General features: G+C 46.5%; 1 protein-coding gene across 1 annotated transcript; it reads right to left on the bottom strand.

Moving 5' to 3' along the window:
- Window positions 1-11649: 11649 nt before the first annotated feature.
- RPS4X (ribosomal protein S4 X-linked) lies at window positions 11650-17305 on the bottom strand. The gene is made up of 7 exons (XM_046674042.1): window positions 17221-17305; window positions 16169-16246; window positions 15444-15624; window positions 14950-15047; window positions 13515-13686; window positions 12415-12572; window positions 11650-11812 (listed from the first exon to the last, which is right to left on the bottom strand). The coding sequence occupies exons 1-7, from the start codon at window positions 17221-17223 to the stop codon at window positions 11711-11713; spliced, it is 792 nt and encodes a 263-aa protein (XP_046529998.1). The 5' UTR covers window positions 17224-17305; the 3' UTR covers window positions 11650-11710.
- Window positions 17306-19364: the final 2059 nt, after the last annotated feature.

Below are 19364 nucleotides of genomic sequence, written 5' to 3'. Positions count from 1 at the left end.
AATCTGCTTTTCCCAGTCTACTGATTGAATGTTAATCTCATCCAGAAACACCCTCACAGACACACCCAGAAATAACGTTTAACCAAGAATCTGGGCACCCCGGGGCCGAGTCAAGTGGACACCTAAAATGAAGCATCACAGGCTGGCGATAAGTGCAAGCAAAGGAGAAGGATAAAGCAGGACGGTAGGAATAGGAAGTGCTGATGAGGGAGGGGTTGCAAATATAAACAGGGGGATGGCGAGAGCCTCACTGAGAAGGGATATTTGAATGGAGACTTGAAAGAAGTGACGCAGCGAGCCATGCAGATTTCCAAGAATGTTCCAGGCAGAAAAAACAGTCGGTACAAAGGGCCTGAGGCAAGAGCGTGTCTGGTGTGTTGGAGGAGCAGCAATGAGTCCAGTAAAGCTGGAGCAGAGTGAGCAAGGGGCACAGGATTAGGAAAGAGGCAGAGACAGAGCCTGCAGCCATGCGGGCCAACAGAAGGACGCATACTACAAGTGAGATTAGGGCCATTGCAGGATTTTGAAGTGGAGACTGGACATGATTTGACTTGTGTTTTAACAGGACCCCTCTGGCTTCTGTGTGATGAATGGACTGTGTGGTGGTGGGGGGGTGGGGGGGACAGGGAGGAGCGAAGGCGAAGCAGTTAGGAGCGCTGTGAGGGGAAGGGAGGAGTTATGGTGCAGTGGTCCAAGGGAAAGATGGTGGGTGCTTAGTGGAGACGGTGAGAAGTGCTGGATTCTGGATATATTCAGAAGGTAGAGCCAATAGGATTTGCTGATGGATCGGATGTGTGGTGGGATGAGAAAGAGGAGTCGAAGGTGATCAAGGAGGAACGTGTCTTGGGACAGGCGGTGTGGCATGAACTGGAGAGAGTTCAAGTTCACAGGGACTCGGGAGTTAAACTGAGCTACACTCCTGCCCTTCTCAGCTGTGTGACCTTGGGCAAGTTGCTTTCCAACTCTGAACCCGGGTTCCCTCACCGGTAGAACCTCACAGGGCTGTTGCAAAGATTTAATGAGGTGAGGTATGTAAAACCCCTGGTTCCACAGCTGGCACAGAGTAGGTGCTCCCTGAGCACTTGCCTCCATGTCCTTCCCTTTCTGGGGAAGCTGGAGAAGTTTCACAGCAGAGCTGAGATCAGAGGGGCCTGCGAACGAAGAGTGGGGCTTTGTTAGACGGAAAAGAAGGGCAAAGGGGCTCCCCCTTCATGACAGGGCGTGGGGAAATGAAGGCAATGGCAGGACACGCCTTAGTGTAAGCCGTGGGGTGGGGAAGGCTGCAGGATGACAAGGAGTACCTGGGCGTGGAGAGAGTGTGAGGAAAGAAAGTCATGTGCAAGGAAAGGGGCCCCAGCAGGGAGGCGTGAGGGGATGGGAGGCCAACCTCCTGCCTCCCTGGCTCTGTCTGGGGCCAGCCTCCGCCCAGAGGGCCTTTGAAACCTTCTGAGTTACGGGATGAAGCTGGTCGTAACTGTGGTACATGAATTCCCAGCACAGCAAGGGATCACTGAGCTCTGCGCTGTGCAGAGTCACACAACAAACATCTGGCTTGGCCGCTGGCCAGGACAGCCCCCCTCCCACCCTAGCCATCCACACACTGATTGCGAACATATGGCCCCCAAGGAGGAGGCTTTCCAAAAAGCCTCGAGGGCCATCTTTACCTTCTGGCCCGAATCACCCCGGCCCAGGGCTGCCACCAGGGCCCCCTTACTTCTTTACTCCTTGCACAAAGGCATGAATTCCCCTCGCACGGGACCAATAGGCCCGCGCCGAGGAGCCCCCTCCAGAACCACAAATACCAACCCCCTACTGCATGGGAGGCTCTGACAGCAGACTGCCTGTATTCCCATCCAGCCCTGTCTGGCCCCATCCGGCCCCATACAGCCCCATCCCACTTAGCTGTGTGTACTTGGGTGAGGTTCCTGACCTCTCTGAGCCTTATTTTCCACTTCTACAAAGGATATAAATGACACCTCCTTTACAGACTTGATGAAAGGCTCAAATTGGATTATTGAGACTATGACTCAGGCTCTAAGTACTGAAAAGATGTGGCTTCTACCTCTACTCCCCCCACCCTACACTCAGTACTACCATTGTCATTAGGGGATTGAGGGTAAAAATTATACCAAACTGTAAAAAGGAGAAGAGAGTCTAACCAAATTCTGATGTTTTCCTGTGATGGCTACTTCGATGGAATCCTTTGAAATAACGATTCTCATATTCTTCTCCCAAATACGTTTGTTGTTGTTCCTGCTTTATGAATTCCCTAAGCATTTTTTAAATTGTTTTATTGAGGTTATATAGGCTTATAACATTTTGTAAATTTTAGGTGTATGTTATTATATGTCAGTTTCTATATAGACTGCATCGTGTTCTAGTTTCCAAAAATCTAGTTTCCATCCGTCACCATACACGTCTCCCTTTAGCCCTTTTGCCCTCCCTCCACCCTTCCCCTCAGGTAACCACCAATCTGTTCTCCTTATCTATGTGTCTGTTTGTTATCTTCCCTGAGCATTTTTATTGAGCAATCTGGCCCTAGAGAACAAGGATTTGGAGACGGTAACGGGTCAGACACATTCTTGCTGTCTAGGATCAGCTAACACTCAATAGCGTTTACCACCTGCCACGGAATGGTCTAGTTCATTTTATCCTCGGCACAAACCTTGTGAGGTTGGTACAATTATTACCCCCTTTTCCAGATGGGAAAGCTGAGACTCAGCGGGGTATATTGACTTGCCCAACGTCAAACAGCTTTTGAATGTTGGCGGAGGTCTTGAACACAGGCAGTCTTGCTGCAAAGGCCATATGCTTAACCACTATGCTATACCGTCTCTTCAAACTGTTAAATCAAACCTTTGTCACACACATGAGAGCCTTATATCCCTAGGGGGACTGGGATAGGTTGAGAGAGTGGGCTTGGCTCTCGGTAATCCTCCCCATGGCTGGAACCCAGGCCCAAGTCCACATCCTCGCTGCAAAATACATGAGCGCTGAAATTGGCAATGGTGCTGCCCAGTGTCCCTCTTTGAGGAGGCATCTATAAGTGAGAGGTTTGAACTAAACACCTTCCAAAAGTCCTTTCAATTCAAAGAGTTGAGGTCTCAACTCTATCTTGAGCCTGCCAGCTGTCTCCTGCCACAGGAGCAAGCAGGCCCTTTGCAGTTCCTTGCAGCCCCTTTTCACTTGGTCCTCCCTCACACGGTGGTGTGCATCCACCCTTGCCTTTCTCACTCTGCACACCTGGGAGATCTCATCCCTCATGCGGCTGGAATCACCTTCTTTATCCTGTTGTCTGGTCCAGACCTCTTCTCTGAACTCTAGAACATCTCTTCATCTGCCTCCCAGAGCTCACCTCCTTAGTGTCTCTCATAGACCTTGCCCTCCATCTGCAGTGCGAACTTGGTGGGTGTCTTCTTCCCTCAGAACCTCTTCCTCCTTCCGTCTTCCTCTTCTGGAGGAATGGCTCCGCCGTTTATCCATTTGCTTAAGCCAGAATCTGGGAGTCAGCGTCACCTCCTACATATCCATGAATCCATTCCCTTCTCTCCATTCCCACCACTACCTCCCTAATCCAAGCCGCCACCATCAGAGAGTTGAAGTAAAAGGCAAAAGCCCTCCCCTGCCCTCTCTCCCCGCTTCTCCCCCTGCCACTCCAATTCTCTACCAGGGTGAGCCGTTTAAAAACAAAATCTGAGCGCCTCCTCCCTGCCCAAAACTCTTCGCTGACTTTATTTCCCTCACAGAATCCACAGCCCTAGACATGTCTGAGGAGGTGCTGTGCTTGCTGTTAGGCAAGCCGTTTTCCAGGATGGGTTCTGGAGTCCCTATTAAACCTCGATCCTGATGCCACGCTAGCCACCGAATAACCAATGTGACTTTCTTAACCTCTCTAACCTGCGATTTTCTTGTTTGTAAAGTAGGGCAATAACAGTACCTACCTGGTAGGGTTGTTGTGAGGGTGAGGAGATGATAGTGCATGGAATGCATGGAGCTGCATGCCCCGCACCGACGCGCTTCAATCGTTCACCGCAGGTTAGCTCTCATGGTTATAAAGTTATTAGTATCAGTCATATAAATGATTATTGATTCAATCAACCAATGATTAATAATTATGATTAATAACATTATGGATCTTGTTCTATTGTATTATACATTCTTATTATGAGGTTATTATATTAATTTGGATTTTATGATTCTCTCCCTAGCTTCACCTCTCCTCCCCCCCCCACCTCTCTTCCCTTGCCTTTCATTGCCACACACTCTCGCCCCCCAGCTTTCTCACTCTGTCTTCCTGGAAAGTTTTTCTCTCTCCATCCTCTGATTCCTCCAGTGCCCCCTTTTTTTTGTGAGGAAGATGGCCCTGAGCTAGCAGCTGTTGCCAATCTTCCTCTTTTTGCTTGAGGAAGATTGTGGCTGAGCTAACATCTGTGCCAGTCTTCTACTATTCTTTTGTACGTGCGACGCCACCACAGCATGGCTTGATGAGTAGTGTGTAGGTCCACGTCCAGGATCTTGGCCCACGAACCCCAGGCCACCAAAGCAGAGTGTGGGAACTTAACTACTATGCCACCAGGCCAGCCCCATCCAGCCCCTTTTTGTACTGACAAGTCCGTTCCAGTATCAGCTCAGGCATCAATTCCTCTGGGAAGCTTGCCCAGACCCTCCCCTAGACCCCTGTAAATGGCTCTTCTATGGGCCCCCAGAGCACCCTGTTCTTCCCTTCACAGAGCCTCCATCACAGCATATTTGTAATTATTTACTTGTCAGACTCTTGGAATTAGGCCATCAGCTTGGCGAGGAGCTCCGGATCTTATTCACCAGTATATCTCAAGTTCTTAGCACTGCTGAGCACATAGCAGTTGTCTAATAAATGTTTGCTGAATGAACAAGAGACCGGCCTGGCAGCAATCCTCCCCCGTCCTGCCTACCTTCAGGGGTCCAAGGCCCTGAGCTAAACCTCTTCAAAGCCAAAAGCTGCGACCTGGGCACAGAATTGGACTGAACCAAAGTGGGAGGGTTGACCACCTGTCATTGCAAAAACTTTCTGTCTCTGCCGTAGAGGTATTTCTGTCCTTGGGTTCATAACCCTCTCATTCTCTGTGGGCTCAGTGAAGGTATGGCTGTTGGGGGGGTGGCAGTTTGTTGATTCACCTCCCTGAACTTTATCTTTGTCGTCTATAAAATGATAATAAGGTCCATTTGGTGGGCTCATCATGGAGATTCACTCAGGTGACACATGGAGGTGCTTTGTAAACTGCAAAGGACTGCATGTAGCACTTGATGATGGTCAAACACAGAAAAGATGTTGCTCTTGGCTCAACTCTTTTCAAGATCCCATGTAGACAAGGGCCCTCCTGCTTATACAGCATTATCTCTAGCAATCAGGTTACAATTGATTGACATTATCACTTTCTTTATATTTGGCAGATTCCCAGCCGGTGGCAACATGCTGGTCACCATAGAGACCCGAGAGGCACCCTTGTCTCATTGGTACCATATTTACAAACCAATCCTTAAAGTGGATTATTTTGCAGATGGTTGATCTCATCTATTCAATGTTGATTCTATTAGTTTCAATTTCAGAAGGTGACATTTTCTGACCCTGTCCCCTTAAGCACAAGCAAAAACTATGGCTTTTTTTTTGGGGAAGTGAAAAAGTACAAGGTGTGCTTGGGGAACACCAAGGAAACAAGACAGATGCAGGGGAGGGTTTGTAGGGGAAGCACAGGATATACCTCTCATTCATTCATTCGTTCAGCACCCACAATGTGCCAGTAACTGGGCTAGATAGTGGGGATGCGGTGGTAGCAAGATTAGCCTTACGGACCTCACAGTCTCCTGGGGGAGACAAACAATTAATAGACAATTGTAGTACAGTGTGGCAAATTCTATGGTGGGAAGAACAGGGAAATGGTGTGCTGTGGGCCCCTAACCTTCCCAGAAGAAGCAACTTCTCAGCTGAGACCTGAAGGATTGGTAACAGACAGCCAGAAAAAAAGTTAGGGGAGGGAGCAAGCAAGGGAGTGGAGTGGAAAAAAAAGTTCCAGGAAGAAAAAAGTGTCCAAAGAATATGAAGAGAGATGGGAACAGGGTAAATTTGAGGGCCTAAAAGAAAATCGGGGACTACAGGAATAGAAGCACGGAGGGGGCAGGAGAGAGAGGAAAAGGATGAGCTCTATTTGGGACAGACTGAGTTTGAGATGTCTGGGGACCATCCAAGAGGAGATGTCCAGGTGGCAGATGACTTTGTGGGTCTGACGCCCGAGAAAGAAGTCACGATGAATGAAGACCCGGGAGTTGGGAGCTACCGCCTTGCCCTTCTATTGAGAAAAGAGCTTAGGACCACACTGGGGAGGGCTTGCAAGGACAGTTCAAGGAATTTGGACCTGATTCTACAGGCAATGTGTCTGACCAAGAAGTTTGGAAGAGGAAGTGATGCAACTCAAGCTGAGCTTTAGGGATGGGGCTGCAGTGTGTGGAGGAGAGACTTGGGTGGGAGCAGAGGATGTTGCCCATGGCAGAGGTGGTTGAAAGGATGGAGAAGGAAGTAACATGTGAGGGGTGCTGAGGATGCACACTCAACAGGATCAGGGTAGCCATCTGAGTCGCATAGCACGACACACAGTGGTGTGCTAGAACCGGCTCATACCAGCCAATTGTTAAATTTTTAGGAATTTTCTGAGCCACTTGTTATAAACAGCCATTACTAAAAATGCAAAAACTATATATTAAAAATGTTTAGAATGTTAATATATAAACTTAACATTAAGTAAATTATATAATAAATATATAATATTTATATAATAAATACTGAAAACTCCTCACTTCCTAATTATTTTACTACATTTTACTATTATCCGTGCCCTTGAGATTATTTATGCCTATTGTATCCGCATGGTGGAAATGCTCTATAATGGCGTGCTACTGCTCATCTCTTCTCAGCTTAGGCGCAGCTCCCTGTTCAGTGACATCATGGTAGTAGCTTGAAATCGGCCATGGAAATAAACACTACAAATCAGGATCTGATTAATTGTTTTGCTGATTGTCCAGGGTTAAGGAAGCGATGGAGAAAATGTTAAAATGCAGATTAAACTTCGAAGTGTGTTGTGTCTTGTAGCCATTACATTGTGAATAGTACAAAAAATTAAGGAAATTTTTTTCAGTATTCAAAAATTATTATACAATTCAGCAAAGAAGCTGCTCAAGGCATTGACAAACAAATGAAGTTCTAACATATATGTCTTTGTCGTTTCATTTTTGTCTTATTTGTTAATGCAAACAAAAATATCAACCAACACTCTGTTTGTCAGTTGCAGTCATAGGTTGATATGTCATAGGTTGATATGGATACAAGTTTGGCAAAAATCATTGAAAGCATTCTGTTAGAATCAACTGGCTATACGGAATTCACAATAACGAGGAATTGCCTGTTTTATTATTATTTGTAAATTATGTTATACATCCTTTATATAAGTAACATTTATAACTAACCTATGTACATATATATGTATATACACATTTTTTCCAGAGAGCTGGTTGTTAAACATTTACCAGCACACCACTGATTACACGTGTTCACCATTGCTAGAAAAGCTAAGAAAAATACATGAGCATGTCCCTGGGAAAGCCCCAGGAATGAACTGAAAAGCTGTTGGCTCTTGGGAAGTTTCTTCTTTCTGTTGTTGTTGCTGCTATTATTATTATTGAAGGCTGTTTGTTGTCTCTTGGGAACATTCTTTGTTATTTATTGTCCAAACAGTACAATATTCTCAGAAGTCAAAATGGTAGAGAAAGTTGACCCACAAACTCCTGTCTGAGCAAATCAAACCTTTTCATTTTTCATTCTCTCTTTGAGCTTTAGGATTGGCCTTTGGTTTGGGGAATTTTCCAGGCCCAACAACCTGGGACAGAAGAGTGGATTCCCCTGGTTCAGGATGGAAAAGTTCTTCCTGGAAAGGTAGCATCTCTCTTGGGTATCTAGTGACCAAGGTAACATGGAAATTAACTCCTTGAGTGGAGCCCGAGAGCCAGCACTTGCCATCTCTTGGCACCAGGAACCCAAGGTCAAGATGTCTGCAACATACTTTCAAAGGGTTCAGAAAAAGAGACATGTGTGTCTGTGTGTGTACATGGCTACATAGAGAAATGAAACAAATACGGCAAAATGTTAACAATTATTGAACCTAGCTGGTGTCTATGTAGGTGATAATTGTACTACTCTTTTGGTCTTTCTGTATATTTGAAAATGTTCGTAATATAAACTACATACATAAAAAAAAGGAGTCAGTGCAAGGTGCTAAGACAGGGGAGTACCTCTGATGTTCAAGAAACAGCAGGAGGCCAGTGTGGCTGGAACAGACTGAGCCGGGGGAAGAGTAGTAGGAGATGAGGTCAGAGGCCAGGTTGTGGGGATCTCTTAGGGCCTTGTGATGACTGTGGCTTTTAGTCTGAGTGACACGGGTGCCATTCAGGGGCTCTGAGCTGAGGAGCAACTTGACCTGACTGACACACTTTAAACAGAGTCCCTCTGGCTGCTGGGTTGAGACTGTAGGGGGCAAGGATGGCAACCGGGAGACCAGTCAGGGGCTAATGCTATAATCTATAATGTAGACAAGAGTTGGTGGTGGCTCAGACCAGGGCGGTAGCAATGCAGGTGATGGGAAGTGATCGGATGTTCTTTGGGGGAACGCCAGACACTGTCCTATTTATGTATTTGTTCCTTTATAAGTTTATTACAAAAAATATCAAACATATACAGAAATAGAGCAACTGGTATAATGAATCGCATGTACCTATCACCCAGCTTCAACATTATCGGTACAAGGTCCATCCTATTTCATTGATCTTCCTTACCCACTAGATTATTTTAAAGCAAATTTCAGATTGCTTGTCATTTCTTCTAATCCTTCAGTATGTATCTCTGAATGATAAGGATCCTTTATGATTATCACACAAAAAGTTAATAATTATTTCTAAATATCACCAAATATGGACTCTGGATATATTTTGAAGGTAGAACCAAAAGGATTTTCTAATTAAATTACACGTGCAGTGTGAGAAAGGGAGACAAATCAAGGACATATCCAGTGTTTGGCCAAAGTAACTGGTAAGATGGCATTTTTCATGACATGAGATGGGGAAGACTATGGATAGATCTGATTGGCACGGGCCAGAGGGCAGTGGAGTGGCTATCACTCTTTCTGTAACATCTAGGTTAGCAAGAACATGATTTGGCTATCAAAAAATCAAGGTGGCTCTTGTAAACTATAAAGTACTCCACAAGTCCTAGCTGTTTGTGTTCTTGTGCTCATTCAAAGCTGTGCTGTGCTGCCCTGACTGGAGCGTGAGGCCCTGCCCACTAAAGGCATGCGAGAAGTAAACCAAACCCAATCAAGTTCTGCTTGCTTCTCAGTTTCATCTTGGGACCAAATGTCTGCTTCCCTGCTGAGATGATCTCTAAGGTTACCTCCAGCTCTAAGATTTTATGAATCAAATTGGAAGCCTTAAAAAGCCTTATGAAGACACAAGCCATTATTTGGAAACTTGTATCTCATACCTATGATACAGGCCGCTTTGGCTAAGTCCAGCAATACAACCTGGTGTTAAGATGGAAATCTTCCCCACGTTGGTACTAGTTGCTAATAAAATTCCTGTGCTAGTTAAACAAATAAATAAAAAAACAAATTCAAAATGTTGTTAAAAGAGATTCTGGTGATGTGAAGACTGCAGACAAACATGCCAATTCCCGTTGTGCAAGATGGCCGGCCAATTAGCATCCAGCAAACCACTGTGCTTGTGGAAAGAAGCAACTTAGAGGCCTCTCATTCTCCACATTCACTTTGGTTCCTTAGCTAAAACTCAGATTCTTTCCATCTGCTGAGCTGAGACTTAAAACAAACCCAGAACGAAGGAAAGTGCAGCCACGGGGGCAGCGAGCAGGGTGGCAGCAAGAGAATCCACCAGCATTCAGGGAAATGACCCTCTGGCCTTTCGGTCGCACCTGCTTGTTTCTTAAAGGAGGCACTGTAAGATTACTTCTGACCCAGCCCCTCATCAGAACTGCGAATCCGGAGGAGCCTCACTCTTGGCAAGAGAACCATGCTGAAGCAACATGTCTGGCAAGCCCACTTACGCACCCTTCTCCCACCCAGTTCGGCAAGACCCAATTCTTGCAGCAACGCCCTTCCTTCTGCTTAAGCAGAGGACCTGAGGCACCAGCCAGTCGTGCTTTGGAGTCTGCAATAGGTAAGGCAGAGCAGCTCTGTGGGGCCAAAATCCGGGCTTGGGAGACCCCAAAGCATGCCTTCTTTAGCCAATTAGTTTGGACATTGCTCAGTTCTCTGGCAAGACCACTATTCTGTGGCTCCTTACTCCAAGTATAGGACCCAGCCAGGGGTGGGGGATGCTGCCCCAAACCACAGCTCCTCAGCAGCCCTCCTCCTCCGCTGGACTACAGGCCTGGGCACCGGGAATGACCATTATACGTGCCCAGTTACATATGTACTAACTTTACACAGGTTCATCACACCTCAGATGGAAAAAGATGTCTCAAACAAGTTTTTCACCTAAATCCTGTCGTGGCGGGATACTTGGTAAGCTTGAGCAGTCTACAAGTAAAGATGTTACATGAAGTCATGGCGAGATACAGCAGTATCTATAGGGCAGTGGTTCCTAGCACAGGGCAATTTTGCTCCCCAGAGGGGATCTGACAGTATCTAGAGTCATTTCCAGTTATCACAACTGGGCAGAGTGGGAGGGCATACTGTAACATCTAGTAGGTAGAGGCCAGGGATGCTGTTCAACAACCACAATACACAAGACAGCCACCCACAAGTTATCTGGCCCAAATAGCATGAAGGTTGAGAAGCCCTGCTAAAGAAGGCAAAGGTGGTTTTGGTGTTTTAGCAGGAAGATACACTTTATAGGATAACAGGAACAAGAGAGCTGCTTCAGAATGTTGGTATCACAAGGAAGGGTAATTGATATTCTTGGAAGAGACCCAGGGCTTGAAATGAGGACCAAGTGTAAGAGCTGGCCCCTTGCAGCAGGGGCACCTCTTCTTGTCTCGAGATTGGCAGGCAAGCCTGACACCACCCTCCACATTCAGGGAAGCAGGAACGAGTTGATTTTCCACATGCTTTGTTTTGCAGAGTACTACAAGGAATGGAGATGAGGACTGCAGTGGCAGCTGGAGAATGACAGAGGACTACTAAGTCCGAGTAAGTGCATTGCTTTGCAACATCAAGAGCCTGTACGTACACTTCCACTCCGCATTTGACAAGTCTGGCACAGGAGTGGGAAAAACAGATGAGCCAGGCTTGTGGATGGGTTAGTGCAATGAAGACAAGAGAAAGGAGGGCACTGGTTTTTTTAACAGGGTAGATGAGTTCTCGGCCAAGTCAAGGGGCTGACGCTCTGGGTTTCCCTGGCCTATCCACTCCTGGGTTAGCTGCTGCTCCTTCTTTACCATGTCTGCTACATTCTCCCTCCCACCACCATCCAAGCCAACCTATAAGAGACACAGGAAGATCCACACCACAGAACACCTAAACCTACCTGAAAATTCAATTGACTTTTCATATTATAAAGTAAAATAGCAGGAAACCACAAATTAAAACAAAAAAAACCAAAGCACAACACCAGAAGTAACGAATCACACTGTGTTAACTTTAATTAGGTACAAAGATCAGGTCACCTAGAGATCATTTCACCCACTGCTCTGTTTGGCTGCCAGTCTCTTGTCTCTCTCTTCAGCAATGGTGAGGCGGATGCCCTTTCCACGGGGAAGAGAAATCCATGGCTTGTTACCCTGGAGGAGAATACAAGAATCAAAAACCTGTTACAAACCAACTCCATTAGCAGCTTTGCACATGCTACATTTGTCATCTCATTTAAAGGAGAAGCCCATTTGTGAAAGTGCTCAGCAGCAGCCGGGCATCTGAAGACATTCGGATTCTGGTTTATCAAGAAATACCCACTGCTTGGGCAGTTGGGGCCATTCTAGCAAACTTGCCGCTCATACACGTAGGTGTAAAACCACAACGCCCTTCGTAATGCATGTCTTAGAGGTGCTCAAGTAGTGCCCAAGGTCACTCATTAGTTTATAAAGTGGACGAAGATGGGCACGGATGTTACCTCAGGGCCAATCTTCCTCAAAGCAAAAAACATCCAAAACCTGAAAACCCAAAAAAACCAAAACAGCACAGGCACAAATTGAAGAACTTGACTACAAGGCATATTCATTCCATTACTCGGGCACATTTCACCAAGGGGATCAGGTCCCCTGCTGATTCTGTGATACTGAAAAAGCACAGGTTTGCTCCAGCCTCGCCAGCCAGGAGCCAGGTGCTGCAATGTAGCAGTACCTGCATTTCCAGTTTCCCTGACCAGAGAAGGGAAGCCCAGACTTACTTTGCCAATAACAAAGATGTTGGAGAGCCGGGTGGCAAAGCTGTTGCCATTGGCATCTTTCACATGAACTACATCAAAAGAACCAGGGTGTCTCTCTCTGTTGGTGATCACTCCAATTCTTCCCAGGTTAGCACCTCCGGTCACCATACACAGGTTACCTAGGCAGGAAGGAAGAAATAATGTGCTCAGACCAAGGCACTCTGCGAACTCATAACCCAATGTAATGAATGACCAAGAGAGATCCAGAATGAAGTTTACTAATCCCTTTTCTCATTCAAATTTATTTCTGTGGATCTTACCTAAGCCAGGATTCAGGGTCCTCTTATGATTTGCCCCATCCCTCCCGCACACCCAACAAATGTAAACTCCACTGCACCCACCTTGTCAGGTCCTCACCATGTCTTGCCTATACCAATGCTGTTCCTCCAAGGCACAATTCTGTTACTGTTACTGACAGACTTTAGGGATGATGACAGCATTACAACGGCTGCATCATAATTAGGCTGGTTTGCCTTTTCTGTCTCTTTTCTGCCCAGCCCCCACGCCACTTCCACGGATAGGGGAGCTTGAGATGTCTAGAGCGGGCCTGAGAATGTGTTTCTCACACCAGAACTCATCTCAGCCACCCAGAATATTCTGAACACTTGGGCCTCTGGAAGTAAAAATACTATGTATCTGGGCGTTGGAGCAGATACATTCCCCAGTTATTTGTTTTGACCCACCACCCAAACAGAAGCCAGCTACAATTCTCACACCTCCCCATGGAAGCCACTCTTAGCTAACTTCCCTCCCCACCGTTCAGAATATACTCCTGTCTCTAACCCTTACTGCCACCACAGAGCCAGGCTGAAACGAGCACATTCCCTGAAACTTGTAGGCGTTGCCCCTTCCCAACCCCTTACCACATCAACAGACACCTAGCTTTGGTTGGTAATTAGCTGCACATCAGAATCACCTAGAAGGTTCAAACAAAACCCTGTACCCAGGCATTGTGCACATCATAATGCTTGATTAAATTCTGATTAAAAGGAGAGAAAAGCAAAGAACAGCTCTTACACCCAGGCTTTAGAGAGAATGCCCAGGTAGCAGAGGCTGCTTACCAGTGTCAAACTTGATAAAATCAGTAATCTTGCCAGTCTCCAAATCAATCTGAATGGTGTCATTGACCTTGATGAGAGGATCAGGGTAGCGGATGGTCCGAGCATCATGGGTCACCAGATGAGGGATTCCTTTTGTGCCCACAAAGATCTTTCTCACTTTGCACAACTTGTACTAGAAACATACAAGAGTGAGCCACACGCAGTCTAGGGCACATGCACTATGCCCCACAGTGGACGCAACAGTTCTTTCAAAGCCAGAAGTCACTGGCTTAAAAATACAATTAGCAGCTAAAGGCAACAGCCCCACAGAGGAACTGCCAGTTTTTCTAACTGCAGAATAACCATGTCCCAGACTTTTCTTCCCGCCCTCCATACACTCATCTTGCACGCTGACCACCCCTCTCTAGGCTAGGCTGGTCTTCCTATTATGCATTTTCCTTGTAGCACTGCATCACCCCCATGTTCAAGTCCAAGGTACCGAAGACCCCACAACTTCACAACCTTTTTCCAGGCTGTTTAAGCCTCATGGGCCCTGTGAATTCTTCCCCAACTCCTCTCGATCGCTCCTAATAAGTGCCTCTTAATGGCTCCCTCTACACCACAACTGAGTTTTTGTCTCACAAACTGCAATTGTATTACCAGTCCATCTAATCAACAAATATTTCACAAAGCATTTCAAGTTTGGATTTTCACTCCCTGACATCCTTAAAGGAAATCAAATCACCATGACGCCATTGGACATGCCCGCTGGCCTGCGGATAACGAGGCAGCTAAGGAAATTAGGAGCTGAATCACTCAATTGAATTAACCTTCACTTACAGCCAATAATTCAGAAAGCCTTAAACTTTTGTGTAAAACCATCACAACAAACTGGATTAAATAATCAATGCCTGTAATTTTTTTGAGCTATCTCAAACTAGTGCCCCAAGGGTTAGCAGTCTCCTCCATTGACACCTTTCCCCTCCCCAGAGTAAAGCTAGACCCACAAATGGAGACGTGGCAAAGGGCCAACTGGATTGGAGTGGATATTGGTTTTTTGGTTCCTTATGCTTAAAGGACCCATACCTCAAGAACTCTTAAATGTTCCTACAAATCACTCTCCTTGCCGCTAAAACCCAACGAGGAAGTCACTTCATTTCTGCCATAAAAAAGAAAATGATCTCTTGAGGATGTTAGCTTCAAATGGGGGTCAATCAGACATCCAGCAACAGACTGCCACACAGCTACCACCAAGACTTTCAACAAGATGATACAAAATTGAAGATACAATAGGATCTCACCAAATTCTTAACTGGCTACTTCCAGGGAAACTATTCTAAGTAATCTTAATCTATCTACCTTATTGCAAGGGACCAGCCAATGTACTTAATCCAGGCTCTAACTGAGAACCAAGTAATTTTACTGAACAAAGACCCAGCCTACTTGCAACACTCACCTTGGCCTCCTCAGGTGTAATACGATGAACGGCAAAGCGACCCTTGGTGTCATAGATCAGACGGAAATTCTCTCCAGTCTTGTCAATGCTGATGACATCTGATATCAAACAGTAACTTAGGTTACTATAGTGACCCCCACTACCCCATGTTGAGTAACGACCACAGCACCATAAGACAAAAAAACCCCTATGCCTCAGATTTCAAATAACAACAAGGATTCTTAAGATTAATGACCATGCCTAGCTAATCTTTAATGTTTCAAAACCCTGTTTTTACAATATGTAAAACTTAAAGTGAATCGAAATTTGGTTTTGAGAAATGATTCATGATTATTTGCAGCCCTACAGTATGTAAATAAAAAACTGAGGGGGGAGGTCATGCTTTATTTCCGAGACTGATAAAAGCCCACCACTATTCAACACAACTGCCATTTGGGAGGGAGATAAAACTATCAAAAGGAGCCCCCACCAAGTGCCCACCACTAACCACTTACCCATAAAACCAGCAGGGTAGGTTATATCAGTTCGGACCTTGCCATCAATCTTAATGAACCGCTGCATGCAAATCTTCTTTACTTCATCTCCTGTTAGGGCATACTTAAGTCTGTTCCTTAGGAAAATGATAAGGGGGAGACATTCTCTCAGCTTATGGGGACCGGTAGATGGTCGAGGAGCCTGTAAAATGATTTAAAAAAAAATTCTGTGAAACTATTGGTGGGATTCACTCAAACCCACCTCCCAAGTCTTGAGATCCATTAACTAGACACCAGAATGTCCATCACCTCCAAATTTGGGCAAACAAGGTGTTCAAAGCTTACAAAAACATTTCAGACCTTAAAGTTTTACAGTGTTTTCCCCCTTCAGAGGAACAGACCCATTAAGAACTAATGTGAGTCCCAAATCCACGTGAAGTGTACTATGTGGAATGAGGCACAGAAATTATTAAGATGAGGTGGGGTGCAGCTCAATAGCACAGGGCCTTCCAGAACAGGGAAAGCCAAGAACACTTTCCCCTTAGCCCTTCCTCAAAATGACTAATGGAAGGCACTGCAAGAAAAATTATGGATACAATAACCAGGGATGCCTGACATTACAGGCTCAGCATAAAATATATCCCTTAAATGTGTCAATATTATCTCAGTAAAACTGGGGAAATGAAAACGTGTATCTTTCGATACTTCCAATACATGAAACATGCTTACAATACAACAATACTTACAAACACTCCGGTCAATTTATCCAGCATCCAATGCTTTGGAGCTGCTACACGCTTCAGATGTTTCTTGGGACCACGAGCCTGAACGAGAGTTTTAGGTTTTTAGATTGTAATGCTATTAGATCGTTTTAGATTTTTTTAACAGCTTACAAACTCTATCAACTTCTTGAAAGCACAGGGCGGTGATCAAAGGCAGAGAAGCAAACGCACACAAAGTAGCTAGCAAACACTATAGGCTCCATAAACTGGAACCAGCTCTCTTATTGTACAGACAACACTTCTCGATTACTGTCTTTGAGAACTGTGCTAAGTATCTTCACGTTACTGCTTAAAAGCGTGTCTGCTTCCAGAGACTGTTTTTCTAGGACACTACGCCGGTGAAACGGCCAAGGGTTAGACCTGATGGTACAGCCAGCCAGCCACAGAAATAGACCAGAACTCAATCTGTGCTTCTACTTTCTAATCAAATAGAAAAGTTCTCGCAATACAACCGTTTGGTTTTGAACTGTCCGGCGCGAGATGAATGTGACTTCAGAACAACCACGTGCGAACAGCTGCTCCCTCGTACTACAAAGCCAAAAGCTGAGACCAGCTTTCACTTTAAAATGCGGAAGGAAACTTTTAACGCTGTGTACTGATGCTTACCGGCCACACTACGTAAAGTCAGTAAAGTCAAATCATGCCAAAAAGACAACGACCACGAAAACGCCTCTCCACCGGCCGGACCCAACGTCCACCCATCCCAGGCCCGCCGTCTGCCCTCTGCGCTCACACGCAGCTTCGGCCTGGGCAGAAAGTCGCTCCTCCCAGGGTGGCAGGATGCGTGGCCGGGCGTGGCCGAGCCAGAGACCGAGGCCTTCCCGCCAGCAGCGCCGATTCCCCCCATCTCCGGGGCCGGCATTCGCCCTCGAGCCCGCCTGGGCCCACCCCGCAGACCACACTCCCTTCGACTCCGCCCGGCCACCCCCTGCGAGAACCCCGAAGCCCCAGAAAGGCCCGGCCCTGGGAGGATGGAGGCTGATGCATCCCAAGAGCTCGCGAACAAGCGACCTTACCATGGCTGCGCTAGGCACGGAAAGAGGACCGCCTTCTTCCGGTGCGCCGAGAAAAGAGGCTCGGAGGCTGCGCGCGCCGGAGCCTCGGAAGCCCCGCCCAGCTCCGCCCTTTTCTGGCGCTCGGGGATTCTATCTTGCCACCTGCTGGTGGGAGGTCATAGGTCCGGAGCTTGGGAACCGCCGCTGAGAAAGGGGCGTCTGCAAAGGGCGGTCTCCTCCGCTCCTTTTCCCGCTCTCCTTCCAATATTTGCTGAGCGCCTCTGGTGCGCCTGATTCTGTTAGGTGCTGGAAATACAAAGATGAGCTAGACAAGTTCCCTGCCTTCGGGGACAGTGCAAAGTAAGGTTACTTTAAGTCCCACATACACGTGATTATATGATACATTTTAATAAATATTTAATATTATTTCTTAAACATATTTTGTCTGTCCCTTCTTCCTAGTTCCCTCGAGCCGGCCAACCTGCCTATACTGTAAGTTGGGAAGAAGCAACATTTTTTTCTCTTGCTTCTCTGCAGATTCCCGAGGACGTAGGGGTGTAGGGGGTTGGGAGGGTATGGTCCTTGCTTGAACCTTGGCGCCCTGCCCCTTGCTTCCTGTGCAATGCATTTGGCACTTACTATAAAGTCTCAGGGAAGGAGGGAACATTAGAGACCATCGGTTATCTAACTAAAACTTAGATTTGATCATGCTATTTCTCTACTTTGAAACTGCTCTTGGCCCTCCTGCCTGGCCCCTCAGGTGCCTCTGCTTGTCACCTGAAGCCTCCTGCACCTGGACAACCACTGCTCCCTTCCCCCATCCCAAACCTCAAAACTTAAGCCACTTCAAGCTATTACTGCTTTGAGAAAGGTGCCTCTTTCAAGCCTCCTGCCTGTGGACCCGATGCTTCCCCACCTTGGAACTGCCATGGACAGCCCAACCCCTTTCCTGGGCACGTAATCGCACTCCTCAACCTTGGAGATACACACAGCTCAAGTCCCTCTGGTTCTGTGAGCCCCTATTCCCCTCAGCCAGGGTCAATCCCACATTCTTCTGCCCCAGAGCCCTCTGTTCAAACTTGATGACAGCACTTAGCACATTGAGTTGGTTTCCTTGACTGGTTTCCTTGTCTGTCCTCCCCTAAACCATGAGCATCTCCGTGACAGATCCTGCCCTAATTCATCTGGGCAGGCCCGTTACCACCTAATGGAGAGCTTGGCGCTATGTCCAGCACTTGGTAAATACTTATTGAACCAATAAACTGACTCAACATCCCACCAATTGTGCCAAGTCTTACTAGATTATCCCTGGGAGCATCCAGCTTGAACTCCTCCCACCACGGGGTCATGGCTCAGGAGGTTCCATTTTACAGGTCTATCTCTACCCTCCGCTTCACCCCTTAGCAGTCCGCAGAAGATCAAGAGAGAAAAAAAATCCTTGGTTCTTCTCAACCAGACAGTATTAACTAGGAGGGCAGGAGTTCCTCTTTGTCTAAAACGAGGTCCATAGTAGAGCATACAATAAATGATTATTGGCAAGAAGGGGCAGTTGACTGGAGGTGTTAGGTCTGGAAATGCACGGATGAGCTGGACGAGTTCCCTGCCTCTGAGGAGAGTGCAAAGTGAGGCTACTTTAAGTCCCACATACACATTTTAATAAATATTTAATATTATTTCCTAAACATATTTTGGTCAGAGAGAAAGGGAAGGTGATGAGACAATGGAAGGTGGATCTTGAGGTTTTCAGTCTGAGGGCACTGGGAAGATGGTGATGCAGCTAACAGAAATGATGGGAGTTGGTTTGGGAGTGAGGAATAACCATGGGACTTCCACCTAGGGAGGATGGGAGAAATGGCTGGTGAGAGCTGCGGGTCTTACTTAATCAAGATCACAGAGCCAGTTAGGGGTAGGGGTAGGGGCGGGGCGAGGTGAGGGGGCTGGTCTCTTGCTTCCCAGGTCAGTGCTTGGTTTGTTTTTGTGCCATAGCTTGTCGAAGGACTGGAGGGAATCAAGGCAGCTTTTTCAGGAGATTTTTTTCTCTATCAATTTGTATTTATGCACAAATGACATTTTAACAACAATAAAGGGAATTTGGAAAGAGCTAAGAAAATCACAAACAGTACCTCCCCAAACACCCTAAACACATCATCTGTATTCATTTGTTC

Source organism: Equus quagga, chromosome 10 (assembly GCF_021613505.1).
Source record: "Equus quagga isolate Etosha38 chromosome 10, UCLA_HA_Equagga_1.0, whole genome shotgun sequence".
In the NCBI taxonomy this organism is placed as follows: domain Eukaryota; kingdom Metazoa; phylum Chordata; class Mammalia; order Perissodactyla; family Equidae; genus Equus; species Equus quagga.
Note: the sequence above shows the minus strand (reverse complement) of the source record. Positions and strands in the feature narration are given on the sequence as shown.

Bases quoted from the DNA above. Each gene is read 5' to 3' on its own strand.
- RPS4X (XM_046674042.1), bottom strand. The intron at 13,687-14,949 runs GTGAGTGTTGCA...GTATGTTTCTAG, and splicing joins TTACACCTGAGGAGGCCAAG to TACAAGTTGTGCAAAGTGAG. The intron at 11,813-12,414 runs GTAAGTCTGGGC...ATTCTCCTCCAG, and splicing joins ACATCTTTGTTATTGGCAAA to GGTAACAAGCCATGGATTTC.